Here is a 25,868-nt window from a genome sequence, read left to right as displayed (position 1 = left end):
GCAACTTGTACCTCTGTTATCTTCTGCTTCGTGTTGTGGTTTCAGGTTTCATTACCACCTTCTATGGTAGTGCCATGCAATAGAACTTTCTGCGATGATCAAAATATTCCGGATGTGATTTGATGAGCACTAGGTGTTGTACGATATGTTGGCAAATTGAATTTAAATACATTTAAATTATGTAACTGTGTAGCCCACTACTGTAGCCACTAGTCCCTATTGATTATATAATAGCCACTAGCTATTAAATTCTCGAAATAGGGGAATCCCTGGGTGGCTCAGTGGTTTAGCACCTGCCTTCGGCCCAAAGCATGATCCTGGAGACCCGGGATCGAGTCCCACATCAGGCTCCCTGCATGGAGCCTGCTTCTCCCACTCCTGTGTCTCTGCCTCTCTCTCTCTCTCTCTCTCTCTCTCTCTGCCTCTCTCTCTCTCTCTCTCTGTTTCTCATGAATGAATAAATATAATGTTTAAAAATAAATACTTGAAACGTAGCTAGTATGATTGGGTACCTGAATTTTTTATTTAACTTTTAAAATTGAAGTATGATTAACATGCAGTGTTGTATTAGTTTCAGGTGTACAACATAATGCCTCAACTCTATGCAATTCTCTGCGCTCAAGATAACTGCATTCTTTTTTTTTTTTTTTTTTTTGATAACTGCATTCTTAATTCCCTTCATCTATTTCACCAATTCCCCTACCTGCCTCCCCTCTGGCAACCACCAGGTCTTTATATTTGACAGTCTAGTTTCTTTGATCTCTTTGTTCCTTAAATTCCACAAATTAGTGAAGTCATATGGTATTTGTCAAATCATTTGGTATTTCATTTACTCTTCTAGGCCCATCCATGTTGCCACAAGTGGCAATATTTCATTCTTTTTTTATGGCTGCGTAATATTTTATTGTAGATACATAACACATCTTCTTTATCCATTTACCTATTAATGGACGCTTGGGTTGTTTCCATATCTTGGCTATTGTAAATAATGCTGCAATAAACATAGGGCTGCATGTGTCTTTTTGAATTAATGTTTTCATTTTCTTTGGGTAAAGACCCAGTAGTGGAATATAGTACTCCTATTTTTACGTTTTCTGAGAAACCTTCTCAGGTTTCCCCCAATGGCTGTGCCAACAGTGTACCAGGGTCCTTTCTTCATATCCTCACCAACACTTGTTATTCTGACAGGTATAAGGTGATGTCTCATTGTGGCTCTGATTTGTATTTCTGTGATGATTAGTGATGTTGGGCGCCTTTTTATGTGTCTGTTGGCCATCTGTCATCTTTGGGGAAAATGCCTATTCAGGTCCTCTGCTCATTTTTAATCAGATTAATTTGTATGCATGTGTTGAGTCCTAGAAGTTCTTTACATGTTTTGTGTATGTATTAACCTCTTGTCAGGTATATCATTTGCAAATATCTTCTCCCATTCAGAAGGTTGCCTTTTTGTTTTGTCAATAGTTTCCTTCATTGTGCAAAAGCTTTTTATTTGGATGTAGTCCTAGTGGTTTTGAATTTTAATTTTTTTTTTTGAGAGAGAAAGTGAATCTCTGTGCCCAGCATGGAGCCCAGCATAGGGCTAGCTCTCATGACCCTGAAATCATGACCTGAGCCAAAATCAAGAGTCAGACACTTAAGTGACTGAGCCATCCAGGTGCCCCTGAATTTTAATTTTTAATTTAAATACATATGGCTAGGAGTTACCAGATTAGACAGCATGGTTACAGAGTGTATGCTCTTTGAGGGCAAGGACTATGCCTTTCTCATCTTGATGCCCTGCCTCAAGTCCCACATTTATACCCAGGGCACCTTGCCAGAATGTTATATCTCATGGGAGAAGATAAATATCTGTTGAATTGACTCCCGGAATGGAATCCTTGAAGTGCCTAGCAGGTGCTCCAGGGAAATTCGCTTAATCTCTGAAAATTCATTCATCTATTTATCAAACCTATATTATACAGCAGTTCTGTTCTGAGTTGAGAGAATATAAAAACAAATAAAACCTAGTCTTTTTCCTTGAGGAATTCATGGGCTTGTCTGGGCAATAGGTCTTTTAGAAATAAAATGACAGAGTTAATCCTGAACATTTCTAAAATCTCTTCCAGCCCTAACATTCTACAACTATGTTACCCTGTTCACTCATTTGGGCCTATGATCACTTTGAGAGTTTATGTAAATGGACAATAAATAAAATGAAGGTAGCCAGTCTTGTTGAGTGTCCTTTGGTCTTAATCACTCATTCATTTAACAAATATTTACTAAACACCCTCTATGGATGTTTTGATTGTGTCTTTTTACCCTAATGGTAAGGGAGGGATTATCACCCTAGGATTATGGGGAGAAGGAAGGGCAAACACAAACCCTTACACTCGACAGATGAGATTGAGAGCAAGTTATTAGTCACACAGAGTCACAGCCTTGGGAGGATGACACTACACACCACAGAGGGGTTGCACCCAGGAAGAGAAGAGGGTGAGGGCCTCTTGGTTCCTGTGGGAGGATGATATTGACTCACTAATTTTAAGATTTTCTTTGAGAGAATGTGCACGCACAGGCTGGAGGGGCAGAGGGAGAAGAAGCAGCAGACTCCCCATTGAGCAAGGAGCCCGATGTGAGGCTCCATCCGAGGACCCTGGGATCATGACCTGAGCCAAAAGCAGACGCTTAACTGACTAAGCCACCCAGGTGCCCCAGGGATTGGTTCATTTGAATAATTCTAGGCTGTCAAAGAACCTGCTGCTTAAGGATAAGCAGGAACTGTGTCTAGTCCATTTGGTAAAGGCTGTTGCTTGGCTAAGAGACCTTGGCTGATCCTTGAGAGCAGAATTGGGTAAGGAACTTGCAATTAGACCATTTGCAGTCTTCCCAATTTTACCAGATGTTGAGCTTTAGTTTTAGGCCTTATACCACAGTGGCCCAGATACTATATCCTAGGTATGCTCATGGATTGGACAAGAACAAGTGGTTTCTGCCCTTACGGGTCTTCTGCTTTTAAGTTTCAGGGGCATGTTGGTACAATTAGTGGACTCCTATGTGGTCTATAACAGACATTCATCTTCCCATGGTTCCCAGAGCCAACAGAATAGAGGATGGCTTCTTTCGGCCACTAGAGGGCATTTCCTGCTTTCTGCATAGGCCCCTGTCTCCTTGGGGTTTAACTACAATTGTTGGGGGTGAAGGAAATTGATGTTTTTAAGTAGGAGCTACATCCAATGTGGGCTTGAACTCATAACCCTGATATCAGGAGTGGCTCGCTTTAGGAACTGAGCCAGCCAGGTGCCCCCAACTGTGGGTTTAGTACACTGATTGATTCTTTGGTACACATCAGAATCACTTGAGAAAAATTTTAAACAGCTCTACCCAAAAATTATGATTGAGTAGGAATAGGATTGAGCTTGAGTCTTTGCAGTTTGAACATATTTCCCAAGTGGTTGTGATAGGTAAGCAGAGATGAACAGCCAAACAACTTAATGAGGTGTAACTTCTATTTCTGATTTTCAGGGGTCCCCATTTTATCTTTTTCCAGCCTTCTTGAATGATAAGTAGCATATGACAAACATTGTGTAATTTTTTTGTGGTGACCACATTTAAGATCTACTCTCTTGGGACACCTGGGGGGCTCAGTGGTTGAGCGTCTGCCTTAGGCTCAGGGCGTGACTCCAGGGTCCTGGGATGGAGTCCCACTTTGGGCTCCCTGCATGGAGCCTGATTCTCCCTCTGCCTGTGTCTCTGCCTCTCTGTGTGTCTCTGCCTCTCTGTGTGTCTCATGAATAAACAAAATCTCTTTTAAAAATCTAAGCAACTTTCAAAAATCTAAGCAATTATTAACTGCTATCACCCTGTGGCACATTAGAACACCAGAACCCACTATCTTCTAACTGGACATTTGCACAATCTCCCTACTTCCCCCTGCCCTCCAGCCTCTGGTAACCAACACTCCCTATTTCTGGGAGTTTGGCTTTTTTAGATTCCACACATAAGTGAGCTCGTATAGTATTTCTTTCTGACTTATTTCACTTAGCATAATGCGTTTTTAACGCATATACTTCTTAAGCACAATGCACTTAGCATAAGTCTGCCCTGTATCTGAATGAAAAAGCTGTGTGGACTTTTTTGCAGCAAAGGTGGGGGTGGAAAGTCAGCACCAAGCCTGTGCTGTGCTTGTCATCTGGGCTCCTAAAGCTCCCCAATGCTTGGAAATCACATCCTTGGGTTTCTGGTTCCAGACCAGTCTTTGTGACCAATGGAACCTGTGTGAGCAGTGTTTTTTGTTTGTTTTGTTTTGGCTTTCTTTGGGAGGGGGCCACCAAAAGAGACAGAAGGGTATTAGGACTCCCTCTTTATTTTCTTCCTCTCCCTCTTCTGGGTCTCTCCCAAGCAAAGAAAAAAAATTTTTTTCTCAAAAAATAAGTGTTTCAAGCATTCACCTCTGCAAAATGGAATTGGCAGCCTGCAAACAACTCAGTCTGAATAGTCTTGGCTCAGGTAGGGTGTCCTGCCACAAACACATACATACAGGCTATCATCCTCCCGCCCCCACCCCGACTTGTTCCCAGCTAATTCAGTTCTGAGCAACAGGAAGTAAGGGGCCACAATAACTGGAAACAACCTGATTTTCTAACACTTTATCACTGAGTCATCAAGTCTTTAATCACCTTCTTTCTGTTAAAGTTTTATTGTGATTTTTGTTGTTCTTTTTGTTTTGTGTGTGAAATGGGCTTCTCCCAAAATCTTAAATGAGTTCTTGGGTGATATTTTACAGTTGCTGGTCTGAAAATGCAGTGTAATTATTTGATTATAAATATTCCTTGAAAAAAGCTGAAAGGAAGACTCCAGGCAAAGAGAACTACAGAGTTATTTATGACTTATAGACTTCCTTTCAAAGCAGTTACACTAAAATGATGAAATATCTACTCCCTGGAAGATAGTGTGAGTTCATCTAGAAAAGGCAACTCTTCCACGTTTAGGTGAGCTGAGAATTCATTCCTGCCCTCCAGTGATTGTAAACACACAAACACCACTATTTGTTAATTGTCAGGAAATCTTTTTAAGCTCCCACCAAGACTGTCCCTCTTCCCACCAAAATGGTTATACAAAGGAAGGCAGTCTATCTGGTCCTAGGGAGTGGATATCAGCGCTGCTGACTGAGCATTCTGGGACTTTTACTGGCCTAAGAACTAGCCAATGGCTCCTTTTTTCTTTTTAAGCCCAGTTTAGAAAGCTCATTTCTGTGCCTATGCAAATTAGACATTCCTCAGTGCTTACTCCCGAATTACTCACTTGTATCACTCACTCTACCCTACGAGAAAAGAACAAGAATTCACTGACTAATAACTTGAATGAGGTTGGCTGTCCCAATGCCCAAGACGTCCAACAAAATTGGAAGTATTCTCCAGAGGCATAGGTGTGTCAGGGTGTGGACAACAAAGTATCCTCTCTTGAACTCAACATATAATTAGAAATTCCATATCAGATATGCCTGCTTCAGATGGTGTAACCAGAAAGAATGAGAACAATAACATTTATATTAAAATAACATCATCTATAATGAATCTCCCCTCCCCTTTTCATAATTGCCCTCCATTTACAAAATACATTGCTAGGCAAATCAGGCTTCTCAAGAGAGCGTGGTGAAAGGTAGGCTTTCATGTCTTATAAAGCCATGTCACAACTCCAACCCTTAATAAGAAGAGCTACCATTTTATTGAATGCCTGTGCACTAGGAGATGGGTCCCATGTGAGGTGGTTTACAAGCTGTATCTCATTTAAGCTAGGGAACTTTGAGGAAGGTGATATTTTGCCTGCTTTATAGATGGGGAAACCAAGACTCAGAAAGGCTAAGCAACTTGCTCAAATCATCCAACAGTAAAGGCTGCATGTGCCACCCACATGTAGTTGTGTCAGTCACTGCACACCAAGGTACCCAGCCAAGGGGATAAATAGAAGCTGAAATCCAGCCTGTGATCTGCTTGCCAAGCCATGAACCGGCAGGGCAACACCCACCAAGAGGAGGCACACTTTCCTCATCTGACCCAAGGCACCACTTAGCCTAGCTCCAGCCCTGGGAGTAAAGCCCACTGGGCCAATTCCGGATCCTGTGTGTCTCACACTATAGTACCCTACCTTGCCAAGCACACTTCCTTTTGTAAGAGGTCCCATAAAGGTCCCAAACTATTCCATTCTTCTCAATGGCCAGGCTTGGGGGTGTGAGTATAAGGGGGGAAGGATAGGTCTGCCCCTGAAAGGAAGGGGACGGATGCCTTCACTTTTGGAGTAGCCTGGTTTTCTGGTTTACCAGGGGAGGTAGGTGTGATTGAGAGCAGCAGCAAAGTACTGTTCTAGAAACTACTGGTGGCCTGACCCCTTGGAAGTTTCCTTGGCGTGCTTTATGGAGGTCACCCCACTGTGGGAGTTGAGGCGCCATTGGATGAATGGCTGTAAATGCCCTCATGAGAGACATCATTTCAGTGCAATGAGCCAACAGATGGGAATTTTCAGGCAGACTCCTCCACAGGCTGGCATTTTGGCCTTTGGCCAGTCACTTACCGTCAGTGATGTCCACTTCTCCAGCTGAAAATGTAGACGATGATACTGGGTGCTCCTAAAGTCCTAAGGGAATGGTGTTTAGAAGGAACAGTAGGGAACACCTGAAAGCAGGCCAAGTGTCCTTGGTACTTCTCTTTTCTGCAGCATTCTCCTCTTTCCTAACCTTTTTGTCCGGAGGGGCAACATAAACTGATAAAAACCAATTAGAACTATAGATGTTAGGGATTACAGCTAGGACTTTCTCCAAACTATCATCGTCCTACAGAAAAGGCAAGGAAGGCTTTGCACAAAGGATCAAATCACTGTGGAGTAAATTTTAGCAGCCGATGAAGGTTTCAGGTTTTCCCAGAGCCTATAAATCTCAAAGGTAGCTACCAAGGATTAGACTCTCCTGGGAAAACAAAGCATCTTAAAAAAAAAAAAAAAGTATTTACGTGGTGCAACAGTAGAATCATTACAAATGGTCACTTATATGCAAACTATGAGGTAACACCAGGGGGGAAGTCCCAGATTTAATGTGATGTATAAAAAAGCAGGACCTTCAAATCTATGTCAGTTATGGAATACAACTACCTACATAAAAATTACCTATACATGCAGAAGGGGCCTGGAAAGTAATGCAGAAAAATAAATGAGGCAGTGGGATAGGGAGTGACTTTTAATTTTTTAGTGAATATTATAATAGTGTGAAGTATATTTAGAAATACTAAAAAAAAAATGTCATTTAAAAAATACCTATAAAAAATTGACAAGAGGTCCTCAGATTCCCCATTGCCATTTCAGGCTGGTAATTTTTTACCTGGTACAAGATGTTTTTCTGATTAAATGTTTCTGTAAAGCCCTTAAAAATTGTTTTTTGCTAATATAAACACATTGTATTGGCAGCCAAATACTTGAGAGAGCTCTATGTGGAGATGTCCTGTTTATAGCTGACTCAGTCCCTTTGCACCTCAGGACGTGTACTTAAAAGTATGTGCTTCATGATGCTCACCCCATAGACAAGTGAATCCTATTGCAGCAAATCTCAGGGGAATTTAAAACCTCCTTCAGCTTCATGACCACCTGTTGGGGGGCTTCTGAGTGAATAGTCACAGGTGCCTGCTTGATTGAAAAGTAGTACTTAGAAGTCACTCCCATCTCACAGATGAGAGACCAGATTTTCCCTAGAGATGCAATGTGTCCTCTAAAGAAAAAAATAACAGGAATTTCAGATGCTGCAACCAGCTTTTAGTTTGATTTGATTTTCTGCCTATGCACCTGGGTGCTTCTGACCTTCTCAAGGTCTTCTGTGACCACCCCAGTGTCCTTCACTCTTAAAAAAAAATAAAAAAGGTGTTGAATCAAGACCCCCATCGATAGAACCCTATGAATTATTTATTTCAACTAGTTCGTTTTACAAAAACAAGGCAATTGTGGCTTGGAAGGTGAAGTGAGTGACTTGGCCAAGGCCACGCTGCAGGTTGGCAGCAAAATCGGGACCCTGTCTTCTCTTAGGGGGAAATGATCTTGCTTGAAGATCTGGTGATCGCATAGATGTAAACTTAATGGGTTATACCTCTGTCCCCATCACAAAAGTAACGTATGCTTGTGTGAAATAGGATATAGAACAAATGCTTAAAGAAGAATATAAAAATTGCTTGCAATCCCACCACCTGGAGATAAACACCATTGGTATGTTGTACATACGTGTGTGTATGTGTGTCTCATCCCGTAGGCTTTACTTACGTGGGCAGGAGTAAGGGCAAAGGTGTGCAGGGCAGGGGGCATGGTTGAGCTTTGGCCTGCCGTGCTGGAAAATTCTTCCCGCCTGGACATGTGGATCTATGCGGGGTGGGGGAGGTTTACATCCTGTCCATCCTGGGAGAGAATACCTGAAATTTGAGAGCACCCAGTCCAGGAGCAGAGCTGTCCCTTTTCTGTCCACGCCACTACCCCTAAAGCTTTTGAGCATCTCGAGGGCTCCCCTCCAGAGGCTAAAAGGTGTGGGTCCAGGAGGGGCTCGGTAGCCTTGCTGCCTCCAGCTCTCGCTGAGGCCTTCTGAGGGATGTGCTTGTGGGACGTGCTTGCGGGGACGTTTTGGACATTTTCCTGTATCAGTAAACATTCTTCTGCATCTTGATTTTTTTTTTCCTCACTTTAAGAACACATAGAACACGTGCATCCTTATTCATTTATTTGTTACTTTATTGGAGTTCAATTTGCCAACATATAGCATTACACCCAGTGCTCATCCCGTCAAGTGCCCTCCTCAGTGCCCGTCACCCAGTTACCCCAACCCCCCCCCACCTCCCTTTCCACTACCCCTTGTTCATCCGAATTTATTTAAAACTGGTTTTTGGGTGTATATGTCACTTCCAAGTTTTTCTGATTAAAACAATACCACAGTGAACATCCTTGAGAATGTGCACATCTACTCTTCATGATCCACTCTTACAATTGCTAAAAAAAAAAAAAAAAAAACTGGATGAAAGAGTGTAAATATTTTATTTCATTTTTTTAAGAGTGTAAATATTTTAAAGGAATCTGATACTCCCCACCTAATTAATTCCAGAGAGTTAACATTCGGTTCTAACCTATCAGAGTTGGCCTGTGTGTTAGGTTTGCCAAAATTTAGAATTTGCCCCCCGCTTCGACCTAGGCCTCACCTCAATTGCTTTACTCACAATGAGAGCAAGAAGGCTCATGGGGCGGCAGGTGGGAGTTTCGGGGCCCAGGCAGAGGGGCTTTTGTCCATCATTTCCTACCCAAGACTGAGCTAAGCAACATTCAGACGTTCCCCATGCTCTGTGCCAAGGGGACACCACTCTGAAGTGTGTGCACTCCAGGACTTCCGAATGGATTCAGTTCACTTGGACAAAGAGAAGGACAAAAAGAATTTTGCCCACAGGTCAGAGCTGCACCCAGAGGGGTGATTTTTCTGAGCCCTTTCATGGCCTGGCCTGGGTCAGAAGCCATAGAGCGAGCCTGGGGCCAGCCCAGCACCCCCTTTCCCCTTCTAGGGCAGGGGCGATACCCATGTCCTTCCCCCATTTGAGACCCTATTCTCTAATAAAACGCTATATAACAAAAAAACCAAACTTTCTGAACAAGAAGGGTCGTCTTATAGGCATTTTGCAAACATTGTGTGTTTTCTTTTTCCTCTCTCCTCTTGTTCCAAAAATTTAAGTATTATATCTACCTTCAGGGAAATGGATTCAGAGATCCTAGTGTGTGTGCTTCTCTCCTAAAAGAGGGAGTAATAATGGCTAATATTGGGCTGTTTGGGTGGCTCAGTGGTTGAGCGTCTGCCTTCGGCTCAGGGAGTGACCCAGGGTCCTGGGATCGAGTCCTGCATTGGGCTCCGCGTAGGGAGCCTGCTTCTCCCTCTGCCTGTGTCTCTGCTCCCTCTCTCTGTGTCCCTTGTGAATAAATTTAAAAAATCTTAAATAACAGTAGGGCCTGCCTTCAGCCCAGGGTATGATCTTGGAGACCCAGGATCATGTCCCACGTCGGGCTCCCTGCATGGAGCCTGCTTCTCCCTCTGTGTCTCTGCCTGCCTCTCCCTCTCTCATGAATGAATAAATAAAATCTAAAAAAATAATAATAATAATAATAGCCAACATTTATATAGCACCTACTATGTGCCAGCAGTGTAGATGCTTTATGTTTATTTGTTCACTTTATCTCATCATAGCTTGCTGTTAGGGATACCACCACCATCATTATACAAATGAAGACACTGGGGTGCAGGGAAGTAACCTCTTCCCAGAACAGGCCTGAAAGCATGTCCAGCGTGCCCCAGGGGCCCTGTTCCAACACCACACGAGGGCCTCCTGCCGCCAGGCTGAAAGCTCCACTAATAGGCTGTTCATTTTTCATTAACAGCAGAGCAGCCTTCGTGGGAAGGGTCATCCTCAGTTCTTGCAGTGGCTTCTGGGTTGTCTTTATACCCTTGTCCAAGTCTTTCCTTCTGACCTCATCCTCTTCTCCGGCTTCGCCTCCCCGAGACGAAGGCTGTCTCTTAGGCTGTCATCTGGACGTGGCTGGGAGGGCCCCTCAGCCCACCTTCCAGGCTGACAGTGCTTAGTCCACACTTAAATTGTGTTCAATTAGCACTGTGATGGTGGTAGGTGTGACATTCAGGGAAAAAATAGAATTAACAGGTATTTCTACACCCATGAAAGGTATTCCCGTGACTCAAGACAAACCAAGCGAAAAGACTTAGGAAGCTTATGGGAAGCAGGGGGACAGAACAGGGTGTTGTGTCACTGGCTCTTGATGAGGAATTCTGGGACTGCGTGGGTGCCCTTCCTCCAGGCCACAAAGTACGTGCTCACCTTTGCAGTGGGATGGAGATCCAAGAGGTCCAGCGACTTGGTGCAGGCTTGCAGAGGGTCGGGGCCTGGGCTCCCCGGGTCCCCAGGCCTGGGCAGCCTGGTTCCTTTGCTTGTGACATCACCGGATATGATGAACCAGACAGTCTACACCTGGAGATGAATATCTCCCTGTGGAAAGGAAGCCCTTCTTCCTCTAGTAAACCATGCCGGGAGACGGGCCCTAAATTTCTTAAGAGACCTCCAGCAGCTTGAAAGGAAAAATCACCCACCCCACCGACATTTAATGTGATATGTGATAGAAGAAGCATTAGGTGCCAAAGGAATAAAAGAGGAGTCTCAACTGCAGCCTATGTTGCAACTTTTTGTAATCCCCCCAATATGCTGATGGCTTCACATAAGGTCCCCGATGTGCCTGGGGTACCCCTCAGTGTGTACTACTTCTTTCTTAAATATTCTGTGTCTCTCTGTAGATGTCATAAGACCGTGACCTAGGACTTGTCATAATTTATACAAAATATATAAATACGCTGGGTAGACCTACGTCTATTGTACATCTACATACGTGTATGTATGTTTACTGTATTTCCCCCTCCCTTTTTTTCTTGGCATAGCTTTCCTCTCCCTTCTTCCCTCTTCTCACCTGAGCCACCTGCTAAAAGAAACCATGCTGCTTCATCTCTGTATCCTTTCATAGTTTTATCAATGCTCATATGACCCTTTTTAAATAAATATGTCTACATATACACATTTATACACACGCATTTTATACAGGTTCACGTCATTTTCTTTCAAAGATGGGATCATATCACATGTATTTTTCTGCATCATGCTTACCTCACCCAGAATTTTCTGGTGGAAAGGCCTTTCAGCCAAGCTGTACGGCTGCAATTCAATCTTCTTAATAGCTTTCTAATATTCCACGGTATAAGCAGTGCCATGATTTACTTGACTGTTCCCCTGTGGGTGGATGTTCACATCAAAACATACAGATATTTCTAATGGGTGTTACCTGGTTGTTCTCTAAAGATTCTTTTCCTAGTCAATTAAAAAAAAAAAAAAGTCTTTGTAGGGACGCCTGGGTGGCTCAGTCGTGAAGTGTCTGTCTGCCTTGGGCTCAGGGCATGATCCTGGAGTCCTGGGATCGAGTCCCGCAGGGAGCCTGCTTCTCCCTCTGCCTGTGTGTGTGTCTCTCTCTCATGAATAAATAAAATCTTAAAAACAAGTCGTTGTTTAAAATACTACTGAAGCTATTTTTACATCATTTGTATTAAAATATCATAGTTACAGAAGTTACCCATTCTGTTTATTACTACTTTTATGACACAAGTTTTATATAAGCACACATTTTATTTTCCATTATAGCTTCTTAATTTTCCTTTTACCTCCCTTTCTCACCTGCTATTTCTTAACTGATTGAGCCACCCAGGTGCCCCTCACCTACTCTAACATTTACTCCACTTCCCAGAATCTGCTCAAATTCACAAGTCGCCTCCCGTGTAAGGAATGAACTCAGGGAGGTGAGGGAAGAGCTCAAGGAAAAAATGGACGAGATCAAACAGATAAAGGGCATAATGGACAAGGATTTTGATAAACTCCAGGAATTTGTGGAGATTATGAAGGAAATGCAGAAGGATATGGACGAGAAGATGGATGTTTTAATAAATATACAGAAGAACAGCAAGCTTCCCCTTAGAAGAGGGCCAAAGGAACAGCAGGAACTCAGACTCATAGGAAAAACAGACACAGACCCCCAGCTCCGGCTCAAGAAAATGGATGGAGCAGATGGAACACCACTCTCTCTTCACAAGAAGATCATGGCCCTACAAAAGACAAAGAAGGACCCTCTGGATTCCCTTCATCAATGCGGGACCTGCTGCGAAAAATGTTTGTTGAGTGCCCTAAAGAACAACTATAATCAGGGCAGCAGAAAACTTCCATGCCACGCCTGGCCACCCTTTTCATCCTTGGCCTCTGGAGCTGCTTTCTGATTGATCTGTGCTTCAGGCCCTACACGGGGGAGGACCACATGCTCCCAAGCTAGCACACCGGCAGCTCTGGCTCTTCCTCCCTCTGCTCCTTGAGCTGCACAGTAAAGGCTTGTGGCCCTCTGACCTACCACCCTGCCCCAGGCCTGCCCCCACCCGGAGATTAAAATCATCACTTAAAGCCAAAAAAAAAAAAAAAAAAAAGTGTGCCTCCTCCACACTCAACTAATCTTCCTTCCACTTACCCCAGGCAGAGAGAATGCTCTCTCCCCTGTACCGACTTACTCCGTGCCTTGTATCATACTTGTCTTTGTCAACCCCACTGTACTGCAAGCTTCTAGAAGGCAGACTTGGTGTCCTAGTCATTTATATTAAATCCAGCACCAAACACAATACTTTAATACAGGGCTACTCAATATTTATTGGACAAACAACATACTTTGGAGTTTTTATGAAGTTTTTACTTCACTCCTGGTTTCAATGACTTGTGCTTCTAAAAAATTACCTGAAAAACGAAAGATTGGGTTAACTCAGGATCCCAAGTGAGATGACATCCATGCGTATTTGTGATATTTAATATTTTTTAAAAAGGATACTTATTTCACCACAGACTTTGAACCACAACTTAGGGGGAATGAGAATCAATATGCATTTTTATAAGGACATTAACATCTTTATCCAACAATGCAATGCCTGTTGGTGTGATGGGCATACCTTTGAGAATATAAAATGAGATACTGATAGAGTTCTTAGATGGCCTCCACCCAGGAGCCTATCCCACTGATTTACAGAATTTTTATTCTTATCCCTTCAGCATCCTAGTGGGTTAAACTTCCTGCAGAATGTGTGTATGCTGCAGAGATTGGTATGTTATCAGGTCATCTTGCATTCTTAATCTTTTGTCTACTTCAGTGACTACTGAGGAAGAAACTTAAGAATATAGATATTAGAGGCTTGGCTTTACATAAGTCTTTATCAACTTTTTTTGTCTTAAGACAAATCTTAATGATTATCTTAAGTGATTTTACTTAAATGATTATCTTGAACACTAACACTCACACTCACACTCTCTCCTGCCAAAAAGCAGCTTATGGCAGTGTCTTTAGAGCATTGGCTCATGTAAATTTTTTTGTGGTTTTGGTGCCAAATCTAAAAAACCTCCAAAATTTGACTTAGGAATATGGGTTACTGGGCAAATGATGAACATGTTAAGGAAGTTAGGAAGTTTAATGTGGGCAGCAGTTCTAAAAAGCACAAAATTATTTAAGTACCGTGGAGCCATTTAAGGCATTTGGAAGAGCTATCAGAACAGAATTTGCTTCTAGAACCTGCTAAATAATGTATCAGTTCTTTAGCAAGAAATTAAAGTATAAAATATTGCTCAATCTCCCCCTCAGCCAACATTCCACTCTTCCAATATCTTAGAAACTGAGCAGGAGAGGAAGCAGACTGCTTCTAATTACCCTGTGGCAGCCAAGGATTGCTTAAACTTTCAAGGTCTGAGATGGAGCAAGGGGGGAGAATATTGAAAATAATAGTTTTCACTAACTTTTCACAGATATTTAGCTTGACAAATAAATGAAAACAGCTCTAGTTTTCTTCTCTTGCTCTTGGCATCGTCTTCCAAATGCTTAACCCTGAAGGAAATTGTTATTTTTGACAACCCCCATCAACGTTCTGTGAATCCTCCTTGGGTCCCAGAGAAAGAAACAGGTCCTGCTGGTCTATCCCACCATAAAGTGGCTGAATCACAGACATGGACATGGGGATGGCAAGAAGACAGTCTAGCTCTCATGGGATCTAACTCAAATGACATTTGACACAATTTATTTACAGGCACTTGGAGTACAAAGATGAATCAAAGGCAAAAACAACCTTCTAGAACTCTCTCCTCTCCTCCTGGACCAGTGACTAATCTCTATTAAAATAAGACTGCTAGACTAGCTTACCATTCAAATTTCTTTCTTTAAGCTCGGAAACTCTAAGGCTAACTCAATGAGCCTCCCCCAGGACTCCATAGGTCTGAACAAAATGTGCCTCCCTCTCCCTCTCCATGTGGATTCTTACCAACACTTAGCTGGAAGAACGGGTAAAAACAATGTAACAGTGAACCGGAACAGCCAGTTTCTCTGGTTGTTCACTATGCTGAAAGCAGGGACAGCCTAAACTCCAAAATCTTTTAACCTGAACGTAGCATGACCTGCCTCTAGAGACCTAGTTTCATCCTCACAGAGCTCCCACGGGTAGTGGTACATGCTTACTGAGCACCTACTTAGTGCCAGACATTGTGCGGCTCTAGAATACAACCATGGACAAAACACGCACATTTCCCCCTCAGAGTTGTCACAATATAGGAGAAGGAAGCAAGTACAACAGCAATTGTGTAATTGTCTTCCACATCCGTTTTGTTCCTCAAACACTGCCTTTGTGGCTACATTGGGAAAGTAGAATCAAGTGTTAAACCAGTGATAGGCACTCCATGGTGACAGGCATTTTCAAATGATTCTGGGGATTTGGGTAGTCAGTAAGCCAGGAGCTGAGACAAATGTGATGCTGGATTGTCAGATTTACAAAGGCCTTAGTCCTCATATGTACTCACATGTATGTGTAAACTATGCATTTTGAACTCTGGATACTTCTGATTACAAGTCAAAAAGAGCCAGGACCCCTGGGTGGCTGGCTGAGTGTCTGCCTTTGGCCCAGGGCATGATTCTGGGGTCCCAGGATCCAGTCCTACACTGGGCTCCCTACATGGGGCCTACTTCTCCCTCTGCCTGTGTGTCTGCCTCTCCGTGTGTGTGTGTCATGAATAAATAAATCTTAAAAAAAAAAAATCAAAAAGAGCCTCCCAGGAAAGCAAACTGTCCATATATAAGACTTTTCACTTGCTTTTGGCCTTTGTGAGCAATGATTAAATTATGTTTCCTATTTACTTTCACACAGCAGAGTGTCTCAGTTCAGGTTCCCCAGAAGCAGATGAGGATTCATGTGCAAGTCATGTACAAAGCAAATGCTCCCATGAGAAGGCTAGGTATGGTGGTAAGAGAAACACGACAGGAAGGGGGAAGAGTCTAAGTAAAAACTGAAAATTTCAAGGAAAGCCCCAGCTACTACCTGGCCCTTCAGGAGGGCAGCTCAGGGATGTAAATTATGCCTCAGAGTTAGTCCCAATTGGTGGATAAAGGGCTGGTCTTTCATAAACCCATACCAGTCACTCTTTGGCCACCCAAGGAGACATCAACTCCTAGGCACTTGGTTTGTGTGTGGGTAAACAGCTCTAGTATCCAAGGGCTCAAAGTGAGTTGCATGCCATTTGGAAGTAAGGACACACAGAAGCCCAACAAGAGGTACACAGGACCCATAAAAGGATGCAAAAGGATCTGGGCAGGATCCATAAAAGGATGCAAAAGGATCTAGGCAGAGCTTTGATAGAGTTGCTACAAGTGCCTGTTGCTACAGTAGATACACAAAAGATAAATAGAAGGGAATCAAAGCACACTACAGAAAACCATCAATTCATGAAGAAAGGCAGAAAGAGAAAAGGAACAAAGGAACTACAGCCAAAAAACAATAAGATGTCATTACTAAGTTCTGACCTATCAATAATTGGTCTAAATGTAAGTAAACCAAAATCTCCCATCAAAAGGCACAGAAGGGATAAATGGATAGAAAATAAGACCCAACTATATGCTGCCTACGAGAGACTCACTTCAACTTTACAGACACAAATAGGCTCAAAGGTGAAGGGTTGGAAAAAGATATTCCTTGCAAGTAGAAACCAAAAGAGCAGGAGTAGCTGTACTTATACTAGGCAAATTGCAGATTAATTTAAAACCTAACAAAAGGTAAGGTTCTTACATAATGATAGAGGTCAATTCATTAAGAGGATATAACAATGATAAATACATATGAACCCTAAATTAGGACACCTAAATATATTCAGCAAAAGTGGATATATCAGACAGAAAATCACTAAAAAGTTGAACTTGACTATAGACCAAATGGACTGAACAGACCTATATGGAACATTCCATCCAACTGGAGCAGAATACACATTCTTCTCAAGCACACACAAAACATTCTTCAGGATGAATCCTATAAGTCTTAACAAATTTAAGATTGAAATCATACCCAGCATCTGTTTTGGCTACAGTGGTTTGAAAAGAAAAGTCAATAACAGGAATAAAACTGGAAAATTTACAGTTAACGTGGAATTTAAACAACACACTCCTGAATGGGTCAAAGAAGAAATCAAAAGAGAAAAATACCTTGAAACAAATGAAAATGGAAACAAGCATACCCAAACTTAGGGGATGTGGCAAAAGCAGTTCTAAGAGGGAAGTTTATAGCAATAAATAGTTACATTAAAAAGGAGAGAGGGGCATTGGGATGGTTCAGTCGGTTAAGTGCCTACCTTTAGCTCAGGTCATAATGAAAACTCAAAATTGGTAGTGAGAGAAGAGCCATTACAATGATAGCACATAAATACAAAGATTCATAGACTATTATGAATAACTATATTCCAATAAATTGGATAACCTAGAAGAAATAAAGAACATACCAAGGCTGAACCATGAAAAAATAGAAAATCTGAACAGACCAATTACTAGTAAGGACATTGAAGCAGTAATCCAAAACCTCCCAACAAAGAGAACAGCAGGACCAGATGATTTCCCTGGTAAATTCTATAAGACACTTAAAGAACTAGTGCCAGTCATTCTCAAACTCTTCCAAAAAATTGAAGAGGAGGAAATCTCTCAAACCCATAAGGCCAGCATCCAGCATTACACTGATACCAAAGCCAGATAAGAACGCCACAAGAAGAGTACAGGCCAATATCTCTGATAAGCATACATGCAGAAATTCTCAAATATATTAGCAAACTAAATTCAGCATATTAAAAGCATACACCATGATCAGGTGGGTTTTACCCCTGTGATGTAAGAATGGTAAAACATTGCAAGTCAATAAACGTAATATGCCACATTAACAGAATGAAAGATAAAAGTCCTATGTCAATAGGTGCAGAAAAATTGATAAAATGCAATTTTTCTTGATAAAAGCTCTCAACCAATTGGATAGAGAGAGGAACGACCTTAATAAAGGACTCTGTGACAAGCCCAGAGCTAATTTCATACTCAACAGTGAAAGGTTGAAAGCTTTTTCTTAAAGATCAGGAATAAGAAAAGGGTGACCACTCTTACCATTCCTATTCAACAGAGTACAGGAAGTCCTGTCTGAAGCAATTAGGCAAGAAAAAGATACAAAAAGCATCCAAATTGGAAACACGTAAAATTGTCTGTTTGCAGAAGATACCATTTTATATATAGGCAATCCTAAACACTCCACCAAAAAAACTGGTAGAACTAATCCTAATAAATTCAGTGAAGATGCAGGGGACAAAATCAATATACAGGAATCAGTTGTATTTCTATATACTAGCATGAAATATCTGAAAAAGAAATACCTTGAAAACTCTAAGGCATTGACAGCCATTAACAAGTGAAATAGAGAAGACCCAGAGGGAAAGATTTCCATGTTCATGGATTGGAGAAATTGTTAAAATGTCTGTACTACCCAAATCCATTTATGGATTCAATGCAATCCCTATCAAAATTCTAATGGTATTTTTCACAGAAATAGAGAAAAAGTTCCTAAAACTTGTTTTGAACTACACAGAATACCTTAAATAGCCAAAGCAATCTTAAGAAGAACAAAGCTGGAGTCATCACACCTCCCGATTTCAAACTATATTACAAAGTTGTAAATCATCAAAACAGCAAGTTACGGGCATAAAAGTAGTCATAAGGAAACAGAATGGGGAGCCCAGAAATAAACCCTCCCCTACAGAGTCATTAATATTTTACAAAGAAACCAAGAATCCTCACAAGGAGAGGATCGTCTTTCTAACAAGTGGTGTTGGGAAATCTGGATAACCCATACAGAAGAATGAAATTGGACCCCTATCTTATACCACTCAGAAAAACCAAAGTAGATTTAAGGATTCAGGCCTGATGTTTAAATCTTTAAACTCATAAGAGAAAACAAGAAGGAAAAGCTTTTTGGCATTGTTCTTGGCAACAGGATTTTTGACATGACACCAAAATCACAAGCAACAAAAGCAAATACAAGTGAGACTACAACAAACTAAAGGGCTTCTGAACAACTAAAGAAACAATCAACAAAATGAAAGGGAAATGGGGAGAATGGGAGACAATATTTGCAAACCATATCTGATGAGTTAATATTCAAAATCCATAAAGAATTCATGTAACTCGATAGTAAAAACAAAACCAAGCAATTTGACTGAAAAATGGGCAGAGGAACTGAATGGACATTTTTCTGAAGAAGACATACAAGTGGCTAACAGGTACCTGCAAAATGCTCAACATCCCTAATGATCAGGAAAATGCAAACCAAAATCATCATATCATCTCATGCCTGTTAGAATGGCTTTTATCAAAAAGATGAGATAACAAGGGTTGGCAAGGATGTGGAGAAAAGGGAACTCTCATGTACTATTCGTGGGAATACAAGTTGGTACAACTACCATGGAAAACAGCATGGAGGTTCCTCAAAAAATTGGAAATAGAAGTACCATATGATCAAACAATCCCACTTCTGGATATATATCCTAAGGAAATGAAAGGAAGATCTCAAAGAGATATCTGGACTCCCATGGTCATTGCAACATTATTCATAATGGCAAAGATGTGGAAACAACCTAAGTGTTCATCAACAGATGATTGGATAAGGAAACAGATTGTGTGTGTGTGTGTGTGTGTGTGTAAAGAAATATTCAGCCGTGAGAAAGTAGGAAATCCTGCCGTTTGCAACAACATGGTTGGCCCTTGAGGGCATGGTGCTAATAAAGTAAGTTAGAGATTAATACGACAAATACCGTATAATATCGCTTATATGTGAAATCTAAAAGAAACAAGCTCCCACAAACTGGAGAATGGGGATTGCCAAGGGCTGGGTGGTGGGGGGAATGGGAAAATGTCAAAGGTTGCAAATTTCCACTTGCAAGTTCTGGGGATTTAACACACAGCATGGTACCTATGGTTAACAAAACTGTATTATATAATTGAAAATTGCTAAGTTGGTAGATCTTAAATGTTCTCACCACAAAAAAAGAAATGGTAATTATGGGAGGTGGTGGAGGTATTAACTAACCCTACTGTGGTAATCATGTCACAATACGTAAGTGTATCAAATTATCATGTTGTGCATCTTAAACTTACATAATATTATATGATAATCGTATTTCAAAGCTGAAAAACAATCTAGAAAAGATTTTTATAGCCAGATTTCTTGGTCTTGAATGTACAGTGGGGTGGATAATTTTTAAGATAATGGCTCATCACTGAAACCCTTTGAGAAAGGGAATAATAGAGGCATATCACTGAATCCTGGGATATAAGAGTGCCTGACGCATGCAAGGCCCTCTATAAATGTTGAAAAGAATGGATATCTTTTCCAATTCCTTACATGTAATTTACTTACATGTAAAAAAAAAAGGAAGATAGTTCACTAGGAATAGTCTCAAATATTTGAAGGATCTTTTCAATTTGACATCTTTTTTTTTTTTTTAAGAACTTATCCATTCATGAAAGACAGACACACACAGGCAGATACACAGGCAGAGGGAGAAGCAGGCTCCATGCAGGGAGCCCGATGTGGGACTCGATCCGGGGTCTCCAGGATCACACCCTGGGCCAAAGGCAGGCGCTAAACCACTGAACCACCCGGGCTGCCCTCAATTTGACATCTTAAGGCTCCTAACTGTTCTGAATCTAAAGATGTCAAGTTCAGAATCTCTGGATATCAGAGTAAATGGGAGGAGCTAAAACTAAAGGATATATCTTAGTAATTCAAAAAGATTTGACTATCAAACAATAAAATACAAGATTGAAGTCTAAGGATGACTAATGAGAATTGGAACAAAATTCTAGCCCTTCTATTAAAAAAAAAAAAAAAAAAAAAAAAAAAAAAAAAAAACCTTTACATGGCAAGTCAAAGATGAAGGCTTATAAAGAATTCCAAAGCAAAAAAGATCCAAGAAATGTTGCAGGGAAGAGAGAGCATCACATTTGAGGCCTGAATGCACAAAGCAAAACCTTTTTGGAGTTATATGACCAGGAAAATTGAAGGCATCTTTTACAATTTCAATTGCAGGACCTTATAAAAAAAAAGGGGGAGGGAGGATAAAAGTCTCAAAAAAATTCTAGGATAATAACTTGTACACAGTCGATGCTCAATAAGTATTTGACAAAGTTTGTGCTCAAAAATGCTGACAAAAGAGCATTAAAAAAAAAAAGTAGCAGTGTGTCCAAAAAAATAAATCGCCATCCAGCTATTGTTTGTGGAAATTTGGGGAAGGAGAGAAGGTGTTTGGTGGAGAACTCCTGCAGCCCCTGAAACCCAATGCGCCTGCAGACCTCCTCTCATGAGGTGAGTACAGGCAGTTCTATCTTCATTTATCTGCCATTTCAGTTCCACAGAATTCTCTAGTCCCAATTCTCTAGTCCTGGTCTCTAGACCAGGCATTAGTTCTTGAGGAAGGAGAAGTTGAGTTAAGTGGCTGGTGTGAAACTCTGCCCAACGGAGTGCTCCACGTTGAGTGGTGACAAGCTGAGCCTATCAGATGTAAGATGCCCACTTAGAAGAGAAGAGTGACAGGATGGTCCATGTAAGACTGACCCCAGAGGCCTGGGGCAACTGGAGCTACCTTTGTGCCTCAAGCAATTGGAAGTCACAGTTTCGTTTCTTTTCTTTTTTTTTTTTTTTTAAGACTTTATTCATGAGACACACAGAGGCAGAGACACAGACAAGGGATAAGCAGGCTCCTTGCAGGGAACCCAATGTGGAACTCGATCCCGGGACCTCGGATCACGCCCTGAGCCAAAGGCAGACGCTCAACCACTGACCCACCTAGGAAGTCACAGGTTCGATTCCTTGAGTCTGTTCTGGACTCTAGTGTTGGAGATCTAAAGGACTGTATGCCTGTTCAGATGGTTCCATGGGCTTCCTAAATTCTATGTGTATGGTTATAGCAAGTCCCTGTCACCTAAGGAGGCCTCAGCACGTCTCCTGTTTGCAACCTGAAAGAAACCATTAGAGGCTTTAGCTGCAAAAAGGGGACTTACTCTAATGAACCAACTTTTAGAATTATTAATCCTGCCCCTGCAAACCTGCTCTGTGAGTTCTCTCTTTCCCAGCCCCTGGATAAAATCTAGGACAGGATACATAATTTATCTGATCATGCTTAGGTAACCGAAATCTTCCAACATTTCTATCAAGAACAGTGTCTGTAATTTCCTACCACTGGTTCACTGTACTTAAGGCAACAGACAAAACCCTTCACATGTTAAGGTTGAAGGCCCCCCTGCCCCCAGCTGGAGCTTACAGCAGGCAGCAAGCATGCTGTGGAACGGGGGTACGTCCGTGTCCTCTCTACTTTCAAACTCCTCCTGCCCGTAAGTCAACTGCAGCTTCTGACCCATCCAGGGGGGTGGAAAATGGGAGGGGGTCAGGAAAAATTTGACTTGATTGGCACCCCTGCTGGTTTTCTCCAGTTTTGAATGGTATGTGAAGCTGGCTCTGTTGTGGGTATTTTTATGGGTTCTTCAGAGAGCCACCTCCACACCCCTCCCCCATCACCTGGGATCTCTGCCCTGGCCTTTGTAGATATGAGCACTGTACTTGCTAGCTGGCCATGTAGGATTCCTCAGCCTGTGACCCTGGGGGTGTGTGTGGGGGGTGGTAGGCCTTCAGCATCTCTTTGCTAAGGTCTCTGCAATTCATGCAGGCTTCTTAGGCAGAATCTAAGATAACAGCTCCTGGGCTTTCCCTCCCTAGGACCTTCTATCCTGGGAATATAGTCCCAGTTCTTACACCACAGCCCTTATCCTACCATCAGGGTGCTACTTGGGCGAGCCCATTACCCTTAGTGTTCATCAGATGTGAATCAGACCATGGTCCATTATGCACCCCAAACATCAGTCTCCCCTGGATGTCCCTCTGTAGTCCTAAAATAACAATCATTCTCAGTACCTCCTTGTGAGGGGCATGAGGGAGCCGTGGATACTTACATTCTCTCAAAGAATCCTCCGTTTAATCTCCAGGTTTCTGGCCACTTCAACACTTTTATAGCCAGTTGTAGGGCCACTCCTTTGCAAGTCCCACATGAGCAGTCTGGAGTCTCCCTTCAAAATGGAGGAGTGTTTGGAACCTATTATCTTGGGCCCTTAGCCAAAAAATGAGTCTGAAATAGCAACCTATTGCATATGTAAAGGCCTTCCTATCATTCTAGAGACAAATTTTATGTTCACTTTTTAAAAATATTGGCAACAATCCATTAGGAGCCTTATTTTTGAAACCTACGAAATAGAGTCTAAAATATACTCAGTGAGATAGTCAATGAAAAGCCCATAACACTGTGCTTGGCACATAGTGTTAAATAACCACCAGTTCTTACTCTTATTAGATATCCTTTCAGAAAGAGAAGTGGGTTGAGCATCTCAGTTGGGATTAAGGCTTGAATGAATCTTTGAGATCTGTTTAGCTACTTCAATCTCCATGAATGCGATGAGTGTATCGGAGGTAACCAACCAGTACTCATTCTTTTGACTAATTACCATGGAAAACTGTTTTACTCCTTTTGGCCCACCAAGGGGGGTGGGGTGGGGAAGTCCACTGATTAGTCTGAGGTGAAGGATAATGAATAAAAATATACATCCCTTAGAGAACAGAACTGTCCACACAACTGCCTGAATTCAAAGGATTCAACATCTTAGGAAGGAAAGATCCATTCTTACCCCTCACTCAAGTCCCCACCCTCAAGGACAATGAAGTTCGATAATCTTTGCTCCAATTATTTCTTTTCATTTGAACCCTGGGATACTTGTCATGGTCTGTTTTCACGTCTGCTTACATTATGACGGATGCACCTTGCTGTGGTCAGCCAAGTCCAAAATAAGAGTATTCTCTTTCTATTCAAATAACTGAAAGCCTCACCTATTTCAAGAATGATTTCTATCACTGCGGAGTTGTTTCTTTATAAGCCAAAAGCTCCAGGAGGTTATTTAATCTGCTACGTGTCCTGTTCCCTCCCAGAAACTCTGGTGCGCTGGAGTGCCACATTCTCTGTGGCTAGAGCTAAGGTTCCTGAAAAAAAGCGGGGGCACTCCAGTGTGATGGACATTCTGTACTGCACATAGAGAAGGGTTTAGGAATACAAGTAAAGATGATTGTAAGAGTGCTGGTAAGTAACCCCCCCCACCCCAAATAGAGAGGGGGTCCAGCCCTCCACTCAGAGCCTCTGCTTTGATGATGGAGACACACCAGGTAGTGGTTTCTTTGAAGGGCGCAGGGAGATGAATGTATGACGTGGGACAGACTTCCATATTGTGGCTCCTCAGTACACAGCTCTTCCAGTTTACATGAACTTGGTCGCTTCCTCAAGGCTACCAATGGTGACAGAGTGGCTAGGAGAGATGGGTCCCCGGCCTTGGCCACAGTTTGAACCACCTCACACGAGAATTCAGGTCCTGGAGGGAAACAACCCTGCGACCAAACTGCTCTTTCCAGTGAGAAGCTTCTCCTCAGACTTGAGGGCTCTCCTGCTTGGTAGCCTCGAGCTGGGGCAAGTTGAATCCATTAGAGATGCTTTATTAACATTAAGGAAGGGGGTTGGAGGCGCTGATCTTCTCCTTCAGATCTTCAGTTTGCCCATTTCTTCCCAGGAGCATCTGGGCTCCTTCACTCACAGGGGCCAAGCCGGTAGAACTTCCCAGAACAAAGATCTATGCAAGGCAACTGGATTAGCCCCAGCTAGAAGGAGAATATTTGTTAAAATAGCCTCCATTGTTTAGATTTGCTTGGCAGTGTCACTTAGAGGGGGTGAGGGAAGGGAAAGTCATGTTCTCCTACATCGGCCATCTTGCCACACGTGTGGTTGAACTACTTAAGAATTTCAAAATGTGCAGCGATTCATGACCATATCGGGAAGATCTCAACTCCAAGACTTATCATGACGAACCAGAAGTTAGACCTCTGAGAAGCTGGCAGGGCAAATCCTCAAGGCCCTCCATGCTGAATGAGTTGAAAAAAAAAAAAAAAAGCTGCATCAGTTTTAAGGGTTGACTAACCTCAAAACAGATCTAGGATTGCCTCTTCCGGCACAGGCCACATCCAACGATTTGTTGGCGATTCATGGGCAGAACTGTTACAGCAACAGCATCTCAGCCATCAGTGAAGAGAAATTCCTAACCCAGATGTTGGATGTACTGAGTCACCTGGAATCTCCTGCCACCTACACCTCCCACTGCTGGCTGCACAAACGTGTGTCGTTTCAGAGGATGATTCAAATGACCAGCCTCTGCCAGATGGCTTGGGCCATATGTAGAAAAAAAAAATCCATCAACACCTATAAAGCTGATCATTTAATTCCTTTGCCCAGAACAAAAAGAATTATCTGTTTTATCTATTCTTGGTGATAAAGGGTATGACAGGGAAACTGGCTAGCGTATATACTATTTGCCTTTCAGATTGTTTTTGGTAGGTAGTCTTGTCTTGATGGAACATGGCAGCGATGTGAAATTTTTAACTTTTCCAAAATGCAAGGTCAGAAATTCAAAAGAGAGTCTAAAATTTCCAGTTGAAGTCTGGCTCCAATAGAGGTTTGCAAAATATCACAGATGACAAAGTTCCAAATTGAGGGACAGATTTTGGCTTCCCTGATGAAAAACAGCTAATACAGCCTTCATGTCTTGCCACATTTTCTATCCTTTTGTAACCTTCACTTTTTCCTATGGGAAAATTCAGAACTCCTTAGCCAGAAATACAAAGACCTTGATAGTCTAGCCCAAATCCTCTTTTTAGCTTTGTCTCACCCCACCCTTGCTAAAAATCTACAGTCTCCTAGGACTACCCACTTATTCCATGTATATAATATAGAACGTAGTCTATACTGTTCATAGATGTCTCTTCTATCCAGAAAATTCTACTTTCTCAACCT

General features: G+C 42.1%; 1 protein-coding gene across 1 annotated transcript; it reads left to right on the top strand.

Annotated features, from left to right (window-relative positions):
• The first annotated feature begins 10,874 nt into the window (after nucleotides 1-10,874).
• On the top strand, nucleotides 10,875-12,850 carry TEX35 (testis expressed 35). Its single transcript, XM_026001647.2, has 2 exons — nucleotides 10,875-11,058; nucleotides 12,348-12,850. The coding sequence occupies exons 1-2, from the start codon at nucleotides 10,875-10,877 to the stop codon at nucleotides 12,848-12,850; spliced, it is 687 nt and encodes a 228-aa protein (XP_025857432.2).
• Nucleotides 12,851-25,868: the final 13,018 nt, after the last annotated feature.

The sequence above is a fragment of the Vulpes vulpes genome, chromosome 16, assembly GCF_048418805.1.
Source record: "Vulpes vulpes isolate BD-2025 chromosome 16, VulVul3, whole genome shotgun sequence".
NCBI lineage: Eukaryota > Metazoa > Chordata > Mammalia > Carnivora > Canidae > Vulpes > Vulpes vulpes.
The sequence above is the reverse complement of the archived record's forward strand: the minus strand, read 5'-3'. Positions and strand labels throughout refer to the sequence as shown.

Bases quoted from the DNA above. Each gene is read 5' to 3' on its own strand.
- TEX35 (XM_026001647.2), top strand. From the start codon at position 10,875: ATGGAGATCCAAGAGGTCCAGCGACTTGGTGCAGGCTTGCAGAGGGTC. The intron at 11,059-12,347 runs GTAAACCATGCC...CAAATTCACAAG, and splicing joins AGGAAGCCCTTCTTCCTCTA to TCGCCTCCCGTGTAAGGAAT.